This window comes from Marmota marmota, unplaced genomic scaffold (assembly GCF_001458135.2).
Source record: "Marmota marmota marmota unplaced genomic scaffold, marMar, whole genome shotgun sequence".
In the NCBI taxonomy this organism is placed as follows: Eukaryota; Metazoa; Chordata; class Mammalia; order Rodentia; family Sciuridae; genus Marmota; species Marmota marmota.
In genome coordinates, this window is record NW_026008784.1 from 37,059 (window position 1) to 48,491 (window position 11,433).

At 31.1% G+C, this 11,433-nt stretch overlaps 1 protein-coding gene across 1 annotated transcript; it reads left to right on the plus strand.

The window, feature by feature from the left end:
* The first annotated feature begins 1,291 nt into the window (after positions 1-1,291).
* Positions 1,292-10,365, plus strand: LOC107133799 (RNA-binding motif protein, X chromosome-like). Its single transcript, XM_015475984.1, has 8 exons — positions 1,292-1,400; positions 2,024-2,130; positions 3,788-3,962; positions 5,952-6,104; positions 8,824-8,938; positions 9,407-9,532; positions 9,611-9,699; positions 10,073-10,365. The coding sequence occupies exons 1-8, from the start codon at positions 1,292-1,294 to the stop codon at positions 10,363-10,365; spliced, it is 1,167 nt and encodes a 388-aa protein (XP_015331470.1).
* The last annotated feature ends 1,068 nt before the right edge of the window (positions 10,366-11,433 follow it).

The following is an 11,433-nucleotide window of genomic DNA, read 5'->3' on the forward strand; positions in this document are numbered from 1 at the left end:
ACTGCCCTGACTGCTGCTCGGTTGTGTAGGAATAGATAATATCTAAAAATATATAGCAAGATATTTAACCACAGGTATTGAAAAGTAGAATGGGGTGATTTCAAAATGTCCAAATTGTTTGAACTAAATTAATATTTTGGCATTCCCTCTAAATTAGGATTACATACTTTAAAATATGTATTTTAAATACATAAAATTAAAAAAAAATCTGACAGGCGGTTTTTGTTTAAATATGACTCAGAAAAGATTTATTTCTTATAAATTATAATTTTGTATGTTTTATAAGATTTTCACAAGGGGAATATTTGGTAAATTTATGGTTTGTGGGAGTAATCATAAAACGAGAAAAAGCAGGAAAACTAAAATGTTCTTAAGGAATTTGGGGTACATTTTTGAAGATAAGAATTAGATGATTTCCAAATAAAATTTTGTTAACTTATTTTTAGTTTAAGAACCTTTAAAAGAGAAATAAGTGTAATTGATAATTTATTGTGCATTTAGGATCACTGAGTATCTGAAATAGTCTTCCTAAAAGATTTGTAAAGTATATAAGAAAATAAGTGATGGTTAAGTTAATTATACTGATTTAATTAGTCTATTTTGTGAATGTACTGTATATATTTTATGCATATATTATGTTATATAAAAGTGAAATTGTGTATGTAGCTCAGAAGAATGAAATTTAGCCTTCCTCAGCACATTTTTACATTGGTAGTTTTTTTTTTTAATTTATTAACATCGATATTTAAGGTATTTTTCAAGTGGCTTCTGATACTGTTAGGATTTTTTAAAGTTAAAAAAAACAAGGACCAAGTTTAAGCCAGTATTGTTGGGTGCAGAGCAGGCTGAACAGATGTTGGCTGCAAGATAGCCCACGCACTCAAACCCCCCTCTATCTGGTCCTTTATCACCTGTTTGTGTCAAGTCCCGCTTAAGGCTGAGCACCCAACCCCCCTTGGGCCAACAAGGCACCTTGCAGACCCAGAGGCCCCATTAGATTTGGGCTATAAAAACTCCCTCCTGCCAGGCCCCCCTCTCTCTCCCTCTCTCTCTCTTGCTCTTTATCTTTCTTACGCGCGCTCTCTGTCTCTCTCTTGCTCTTGCTCTCTCCCTGTTCATCTCTTCTCTTTTCTCTCTCTCTTTCCTTCTTTCCTTTCTCTTTGTTGCACTGCTGCAATAAAGATCTTTTGGTTGCTCCGAGTGTTGTGGTCACTTTCCTTTCAAGTATAGTGTACTTTACATGTACCAAAAACTGTGATAAATTTTGATTCTTTTGTCTGCTTATAGCAAAATGATGGAAGCTGATCGGCCTGGGAAACTTTTCATAGGAGGCCTCAATACAGAGACCAATGAAAAGACTCTTGAAGTAGTATTTGGGAAATTTGGACATATACTGGAAGGTAATTCTTGGAAGCTTGTACACTTTTAAAAATAAATCTGTATTGTTTATATTGAATAGCATATGAAAAAGAATACACGTATTGTTCTTGAAACTTACATGAGTACTATAGTTTAGTTTTTTTTTTTTTTTATTAAGTAGTCATTTACACATAGTTTTCCATAAAATGTTTCTTGCAGGCAAGTCCTACTACTGAAAATGAGAACAGAACAATAGCAATGATGTGGGTGGAATGTGAAATGTGATGGCATTTCCTTTTGCTACATATATTTTATCCTCTCATTGTCTTATATTGTAGGTAATTTATTTGTAGCACATTAATTTGATCATTATTAAACTACTTTTAGTAATGTTTAAATACTGCAGCTTTGGGATATTATATTTCTAAAACTTAATATTCCATGATATAAAGTTATTTCCTTTTGTTACTTAAGGAACTTGTAATAATGAAGTGTAAGTTTCTGGGAGTTTATTTAAGGTATATTTCAAGTGGCTGAAAATATGTGTGTATCTTAATTAAAAATGAAGCTTTGTGTGAAATTGTTATGTGAATTATTATGATAATGTTGGAAATATTAAAAGTTAAATATTATGCGAATTAATAAAAGTTAAAATATATTACAGTTCTTTTGATGAAGGACAGGGAAACCAACAAGTCCAGAGGCTTTGCTTTTATTACTTTTCAAAGCCCAGCTGATGCTAAGGATGCTGCCAAAGATATGAATGGAAAGGTATGAATCTTTCTGGATTGTTTTCATATTTCTGAAACTTTTAATATTCCATGATGGCATGAGTGCCATAATCTTTATCCACTTCTTCCTTTTATCACATAAATCCTCAAAATTGTAGTTGGAAAGAAACTGAAATAAACAGAGCATTAAATATCAAGCATTGATCCTGTTATGTTACGTTAGTATTGTAATAAGTAAGTGAATGCCTACAAATATAATAAAAATAGGCCAGTATTTATTTAAAACAATAAAAAACTAGGCAATTCATGAATATGTTCTTGTATGATGAAACTCAAGAAAAACATTTGGGGTAAAAGCCTACAGAGTCTTACATGTAGGGAAAATTGCTTCCCATTAATCTGGGGCAAACATTGAGGGAGTTACGTTTAAACAGGTTTCAGATTTAAGTAGATGTTTAATTAACTGCAGATGGAGAAGGTGGATAAACTGATGAGGATATGTAAGAATAGGTAATAGGTATTTCTGCCCCTAATTTTCCATTCCCTTTTTAAAAATGTTTTGTTTAGTAACCAGAATGAGTTTTTTTCAGTGACTATACTTTGTTTTATAGTAGTGGACAAGTGTTTATTTTCATACAACAGTCATGTTTTTTTGGATCTTAAACTCTCCAGGTTGTTTGTCTCATATAACCTTTAACTTTTCAGTGGTTGTTTGAAATACTGAATCCCTTAACATTGAAGTCAAGGTTGCTTCATTCTGGGCCATTTTTTTTACTTCTTTTTCCTTCCATTATCACAGTCTTTCATTGTTCTGTTACTCTATGAAGGGTCTGCCAGTATGCCATCCTGTATTTTATTTTTTTTTTTTGCAGTTGTCAAAAATCACTTTTCATCAAGATATAAAAAGTCTAGAAACATAATTTATTTAGATTTGCATGTTTCCTACATATATTTTATCCTCATTGTCTTATGTTTTTAGATAATTTATTTGTAGCATATTAATTTGATCATTATTAAACTACCTTTAGTAATGTTTAAATACTTCAATTGTGGGATATCAAATTGCAGTTCCCTTAATTTATGCAATGCAAAGCTACATTCATGGAATATTGAAGACCATTTATTCGACTGTCACTTTTTGAAGTTTTATTTAAAAAATTGTTTTTGAGTTTTTATTAGGTATAGAAGTATTTGACAAGCAGATTAATTAATGGCAATGCCTTCTTTTCATCTAATTTCCAAGCATGAAATAACTGATTTGAGCTTAAATTAAATGTGTAGTATTAAATATATAGCCTTTCAAATGCTATTTTATTCACTGAAAAAAATGCAAGCAGTGGATATATAGGGAATGCTTTATGCATTATTACAGAGTAGATGTTGTATATTTCCCTTCAAAATGTCTGAGGTTAATGTTTTATATTAGTCAATGTTTTAAAATATTAGAGGTATTTCCAAGTATTGTAACAATTAGTATATGTACTTCCTGTGATTTAAGTGATTTATTTGCTGATTAGTTGTTTTATAATTTTGCATTGTAAATCACATGGCTATTTCAGACGAAAATGTTTGCTTGGGGAAAACATTGCATTAGAACTAAAGAGTAGTTTCAGTAAGTAAATTTATCAAATATATTTAAGTTAAATTTTCTCAGTCCCTAATATTGACATGACATTTAATATACTTGATCATTTTAGTCTTTGGATGGAAAAACAATTAAAGTAGAGCGAGCCAACAAACCATCTTTTGAGGGTCGTAATAGGCGAAGACTACCATCTCTTTCAAGAAACAGAGGGCCTCCAAGAAGTCTGAGATGTGGCAGAGGAGGAAGTGGAGGAACAAGAGGGCGTCCTTCACGTGCAGGACACCTGGGTAATATTTAAACTTTAGGCATGAGCCAGGCCCAGTGGCACTTGCCTTTAATCCCAACAGCATGGGAGGCTGATGCAAGAAGATCACAAGTTCAAAGTCAGTCTCAGCAATTTATTGAGACTCTAAGCAACTTATATAGACCTCTTATCAAAATAAAATTAATAAAGAAGGGCTAGGGATGTGGCTGAGAGTTTAAATGCCTCTGGGTTCAATACCTAATACCAAATAAATAAAATATAAGAATGAGTGCATTCATAAGATTGAAAAGTAAGTTTGAGTAGATACAATAATCTCAAATTTTACTTCAGTCATGAGCAAAAAAGAACTTCATTCACTAAAGAAAACAGTTTCTAAGTATTATAGAATTTTGTACTTTAGTCATGAGCAAAAATGAACTTCATATATTAAAGAAAACAGTTTCTAAGTGTTATAGTATTTTGAGAATGGTTGCTATATCTAAACATTTTAAAAATGAAATAGATTAAATTACAAGCTAAATTCAATGTATATTATTGATACTCATTTTCTGTATCCCACAATTTGTCTCTATAATTTTATTTTTTTAATCATATTTCTTGAACACAGTTGTGTCTTTCTTTTTTGAGAACAGAATGAATCATTAAAAATTAAATTAATGAGCCAGGAAAGGTGATGTAAACTTATTACCTTAGCATCTTGGGGAACTTTGATAAAATTCAAATTTGAGGCTAACCTTGGAAAGTTATGGACACCTTTTCTCAAAGTAAAATAAATGATGAATGTATAATACAATGATAGAACACTTGCCTAGCAAGTACCAGGCTCTGTGTTGAATCCCTAATATTGCAAGTTAAAAAAAAAAGTAGTATGGATGTTCTATTTTCATAAATGCCGTTTTGTTTTCTTTTGCAGTTCTGGAGACGGAACCTAGTTCACATTCGTGGCAAGTGCTCCACAATTGAGCTACATCCCCAGCCTTTTTTATTTTCTGGGTTCATACAATACCCAGGCTGGGGTGGAATTTGTAATCCTGGTGCCCTAGCCTCATGTGGGCAAGGATTACATTTGTGTGACACCATACATAGTGGTATTTTTTTTAACTTTGTAGGAGAGAAAAGGGTAGAACTTTTCATTTTAAAAATCCAATTGTCACAAAATAGAGAAACTTTTTAAAATTTATTAGCCAATGTTAAAAAATGTCAAATGTTTAGCTGCCAATTTTGATAATGAAGTAACTTACTGGAAATATTTTCTGAAGTGGTATTGCAAAGTTTGTTTTATATTACATTATTTTTTTCGTCAACTAAATTTACCTTGAAAATCAAAAGTTTACCAACTTTTTTTTCTTGTCGTATGTATGAGACTATCACACTGTTTTAATTACTGGGCATTTGAAATACATGTTTTCATTCATTTTTCCACTTGAATAAAATTATTTCACTATTTAATGCACATTTCATGAAATTATTAGCTTTTAGTTAAAGCTGAAACTTGCCTGAATTTAGTTATAGTTTTATTATAAATAAATTCTAAATATTGTATATTAAGTTATCTTTCAGGCAGTACATTTTTCTAATGAATCACATTTAATTCTTAGGAGGATACATCTGCTTATGTTAGGATGATATTTTGGTTAGGCCTGTAATGTTTTGAAAGATTTCTTGATAATAAACTTAGGTGAAAAATTGTTAATCCTCTTTCTCCTAATAACATTTTAAAATTGTTTCTGGATTTTAAAATATAAGAAAGTGATGGAATTCTGTTTCTCCTCCACATTCTTTATAGCAGTACAAAATGTCTCTTGAGATTTTTTTCTAGTTTTCTCTAAATTGACCTCACCCTGAATTTTGAAATGTGCTTACATGGTAAAAGGAAATAAGATGTTTTGTTTGTGTAGATATGTGATTTTTTTAAAGACCATGATAGTGTACAACAAACATAAACATAAATTGAAACTGTATCATGTAAAAATTATCAATGTTTACCTAACTACAATTTTTTTAAACACAGATAATGATGGATATACTGTGAATCTCAATATGAGTTCTTCTAGAGGGCCATTTCCTGTTAAAAGAGGTCCCACTTCAAGAAGTGGAGGTCCTCCTCCTAAAAGATCTGCTCCATCTGCTCCAAAAAGAAGCAGTAGTAGTGTGGGAGGACAAGGTAAATGATGACAGTAAAATTAGTTTCTTATTAATGGAATTGATTTACATTAATTATGAAATTATGAATGAGAAAAAGGTATTTTAAACTGGGTACTTAAAAATTAAACTCATGAAACCAGAGAAAGAATATGATATTTTCTAATTGACAGCTCATTTACTCTACATCTCAAAATTTGTAGATTTGTTTTCATTTTTTGCATGGGGGTACCAGATTGAACTCGGGCACATTCACCACCCTATTTTGTATTCAAATAGATGGGGTCTCACTGAGTTGCTTAACATCCTATTTTTGTTGATTCTGGGTTTAAACTCAGGATCCTCCTGCCTCAGCCTCTGGAATTGCTGAGAGTAAAGGAATATTCCACCACACCTGACTCAAAATTTTTAGATTTTTGTGAGCAAATATTTCAGCATCTGATTACAGATTGAGAAAATATAATTAACATCAAATTGAGGAAAGCATTCCTTTAATCTTATGTGACAGAATTTCTCTTTAATATTTCATTAGGGTCTCCTGAATGCCTTTGGTTTTTTTTAGATTTAGTTTTGGTAGGAATTGTAGGTCAGAATATCGTCATGATACTTAGGTGAATTTTTCAGGCATTTTTAATGAGTCGTTTGTTTCCACTCGGGGGGCGGTGTGATTCTATAATTGCAAGCTATAATTGGAAGTTTGTTGTTAATTGTTTTCATTGATGACAGTGCTTAAGTTTAAAAACATAGATGATATATTTAAAATTATATATGGTACCATAGTGAATTTCGTAAAACAGGATACTATTTTTAAAAAATTTAAATAACAAAGATTAGTATAGTAGAGGAAAGGTAAATGAGAAAATGAGGAGACAGGAGAGGTGATAGAAAATACTAGGGTCTGAATTAGAGGAAGTTGCATCTCATGCTTTTATAATCATGCCAGAATGAATTGTAATTTTTTTTGTAACTAATAAAATCCAACAAATTTTGTACATGAATTATTCCATAGAATCCCTGATAATGATGTGTTCTGTCTTACAGTAGAAAAATTGGGTGAATAATTTTATTTTATTTTTTAAAAATTTTTTTAGTTGCCAGAGGATTTTTTACTTTATTTCTTTATTTATTTATATGTGGTACTAAGGATCAAACCCATATGCCAGGCAAGCACTTTACCACTGAACCACAACCCCAGACCCTGTGTGACTAATTTTAAAGTCCACAGTAATGCTTTTGAGAAAAAGTTTTATTTGATAAAAATATTAAAACATAAGTGAAAATATTGAAAAAATGTTTCTACTTTTTCAGTAAGTTTTTCATTGGGAAATGTAAAATAAAGATTAAATAATATATAAGTTTAATAAATAAGAAACATATTACTTTGCATTTAGCGGAGAAGAAATCACTCGGTGATATATTTTTAAAATAAAATCTTGAAAAAGATGTCAGCCATTTTAAGTTGACTATAAATGATAAAGTGCACTTTGTTGTGAAATACATGGAGGAATTACATTAATCAGATTTATACTTGATTCCTTGTGGATTTATTTTTTTGGAAAATAATGTGAGATAAAGTTAAATCAATTGTAAATGCAAGTAATTTTGAGGAACTATAAACTCTTAGGTTGAAAATAAAAGGCAATTAAGATGATCCAGAAACTGTATTTGTTTTGGTTTGCTGTTTATGGTTGTTTTGGTTGGTTATTTGTTTAGATATGAGGGATTGAACACAGGGGAGCTTAACAATTGAACAACATTGCCAGCATTTTTAATATTTTATTTGGAGGCAGGGTCTCAGTTGTTAAGGGCCTCATTAAGTTATGAAGCTAACCTTGAGCCCACAATTCCTCCTGATACTCAGGAGCCACTGAAATTAAAGGCATATACCAGGGTGACCATTAAAAAACAGTTCTTAATGTTACTCTTGTTTGTATAGTCATATCAAAATGGATAGTACGGCTATGTGTATCTAAAAAGAACAAATAAAAATGGTTTAGTGGATAATATAGTTTATTCTTAATGTAGTTATTAAGCATATATTAATATGCATTTAACAATGTTTGCTTTGGAATATATCCTCCTTGTAAGCCAGTGAATATCAGTATTTGCAAATGCTTTTGTATATCAGTAAGAACCAAATAAAAGATATTTTAGAGAGTGTTAGTTACCATATATAAAATCAAAATAAACTGAGGTCTTAAAAATAATTGGTGGAAAGAATCGTGATAAATGGAATAAGTGGGAACCAGGTTATGATAAAGCAATTTAATTTTTTATAATCTGGTTTAATATTGTGTTTTGAAGAAATGCTCTGATTTTTAACTAGAATAGCAATGTAAATATTAGAAAACATTTAAATCTTTTCAGTTAAAACTTTTAAATATTTAAAGATATTTATGCATTTTTATATTTAGCACAGAGGAATCAATATGCTAGAAATGAAGTTTATGAGGCTTTTGAAAAAGTAATTCAGAGACAAGTGACATAATGATAGAGGAGAAAAGTTGATATAAAGGTATACTTGATGATTGAACAATACTGCTAAAATATACTTAACCCAGAATTTTAAGCTACTACTTATGGTAATTTAAAGACTATGCAATATGCCAGTTTGTAGAAATATGTCTGAAGGTTGGTTATTTTAAGTATTAACATATTAAAGAGCAGGGCTGTTCTTTTTTTAAATTTTTGTCTGTACGAACCATGGGTAACTTGGAATAGTCACATAATTTATCTTAAAGGTCCTGTGTCTCGAGTGAGAGAAAATTATGGAGATGGGCCACGCAGAGAGCAAGTCTCTTCCTGGAGAGATGATTATGTGTCACCAAGAGATGATGGTTATTCTTCTCAGGATAGGTAAAGGAGATTAATAAAAATAGTTTCTTGTTGATAGAAGTATTTAAAATTAAATGTTTTAAAGTGAAATATTCAGTGAAATGTGGTATAATATGCTTTATGCAATAAATATTTCTAATTCTGAACATTTATGAGGACTTCATATTCATGGAATTAAAAAGTGTGTGTGTGTGTGTGTGTGTGTGTGTATGTATTTGCATTTTCTTTTCCTAGTCAGTTATATGTATATCACCCGAACTTTGCTTGGGATATTTCCACCACAGAATTCGTAGGAATATTTATATACTATTAACGGGTATTAGAAATGTGTCACAGTATTAAGATTTTGTTTGCATTTTTCTGATATCTAATTATATTATTTTGGCATGTGTATTCAAATAGTTTACTTTTTCAATTGAAAATTTTTTGTTATGTTTGAGTTAAGAGTTTTGTGAATACTCAGTTACTGTTTAAATTTATTGCCTTAAGTTATTCAATCAGAGTTTATCCAAGTTCCCGAGACACCAAGGATTATGTTCAGCCACATAAAGAATATGCATACCGTGATTATGGCCATTATAGTTCTCGAGATGATCATTCTTCTAAAAGCTATAGGTATTGTAATTTTTTAACTGGCTATATTATTTGAAGTTTTTAATTCTAATATCAAATAAGTTTTTTTTTTAAATTTAGTGATCGTGAAAGCTATGGTGGGGGTCATGATAGAGATTATTCTGATCATACAACTGGAAGCTCTTACAGAGAGGCATATGAAAGTTATGGTAAGAGTTTGTCTTTGACTTGTAAATTGCACAGTTAATTTGTCAGATTAGTGTCTTAGTGGAATTTTAGTTAAGATGTGAAACAATATATAGCATGGCAATTTCGATTAGTTTGAAGATCTGTATTATTTTTATAGCTTTAGTTTAAATGAAAGATTTTAAAGAAATTTGGCATTCTCATCTTTCCCACTAAAGGAAAATTAGAGCATTTTAAAATGATGAGAATGCTTAATTCTGTTACGTATAGGAATGATGTAAATAGTTGATACTCCAGCTATGTTCATTTCCCATTTATAGTACACAATTAAAGTCATAGTTTTGATAACCAAAAAATATTTATTTTAATATTGTCATTTGATCACTGACCCTACAGGGAGCTCCCGTAGTGCACCACCTACACGAGGACCTCCACTGGCTTATGGTGGAAACAGTCGCTATAAGGATTACAACAGCTCACGAGATGGATGTAGTCGGGAAACTTATTCAAGTAGCCGAAGTGATGTCTATTCAAGTGGTCGTGATCGTGGTGGTAGACAAGAACGAGGGTTTACATCTTCTCTGGAAAGGGTATACAATACTCCCAGAGAATCATATAGTAGCTCCAGATGTGGGGGTTCTAGAGGTGAGAGAAGCCGATCTGAAAGAGGTGCCCGAAGCAGATATTAAAAATAACACTCAGTTGCTTACCAAATTTTCCATAAAAAATACTACTTTTGCTGTGTTAATTGAATACTACACTAAGCGAGTATGTTCACTTTTGTAGGGGAGAGAATGTATTAACTATCTCTCCATGAAATGTTTAAGAGAAAAACTGTTCAGAATAATCCCATAAATGTTGTTAACTGAAAAATAAACATTACCAGTTTAGATTTTTTTAAAAAATTTGTTAAATTGTTCAAAATAAAAATTTGCATGAAATCTAATTTGTTGTTTGATTACAATGTGATAAAAGGTTAAGAGGAAGTTTGGGAGGATAGTGTTTATTTCAGTTATCCCGTGTGTACTTGAATTAAATCTTTACAAAATAAGTATTTTAACTTCCCCATATCAATGTTTACTTGTTATCCATTTTATCAGGTTAACAAAGTCAAGTTTTATCTTTTACATAAAAGATTTGAGATATATTCAGGGAGGATTCAGAGTGATTTCAAAAGTAAAAATGAAAATTAGACATTGTTAGGACTTAAATCAAGACTGAAATAATGCACTTGTATATGTGTACAAATAAAAGTGCACAGGTAGCATTCCTATGTATGACAAACAGCAGTGCAAGCATTCTACCTGCAACCCCATTGATTTCTCTGCATGTAGTAGGACAGTATAAAAAATTGTTAAAAAGAATCCTTACACTGAGGGCTGAGGAAGGTATCAAAAGTGCACTATATTCTGATAAAGATGTTCTGCATGCTCTGTTGCTAGAGAGAAATTACAGTCATGTAATTTTTAAGACTTTTAATTTTTTTTGTAGGGAGGGTGGTAACCAGGAATTGAACTTGGGCACACTCAACACTGAGCCACATCTCTTGCCCTGTTTTGTTATTTTATTTAGCAACAGAGTCTCACTGAGTTGCTTAGCACCTCACATTTGGTGAAGCTGGCTTTGAACTCATGATCTTCCTGCCTTTGCCTCCTGAGCTACTGAGATTAAAGGTATATAACCACCATGGCCAGCTTCATTCTGTATTTTTAAATTCATACTTTTATGATAAATTCACATTTAATCCTGCATGCCTA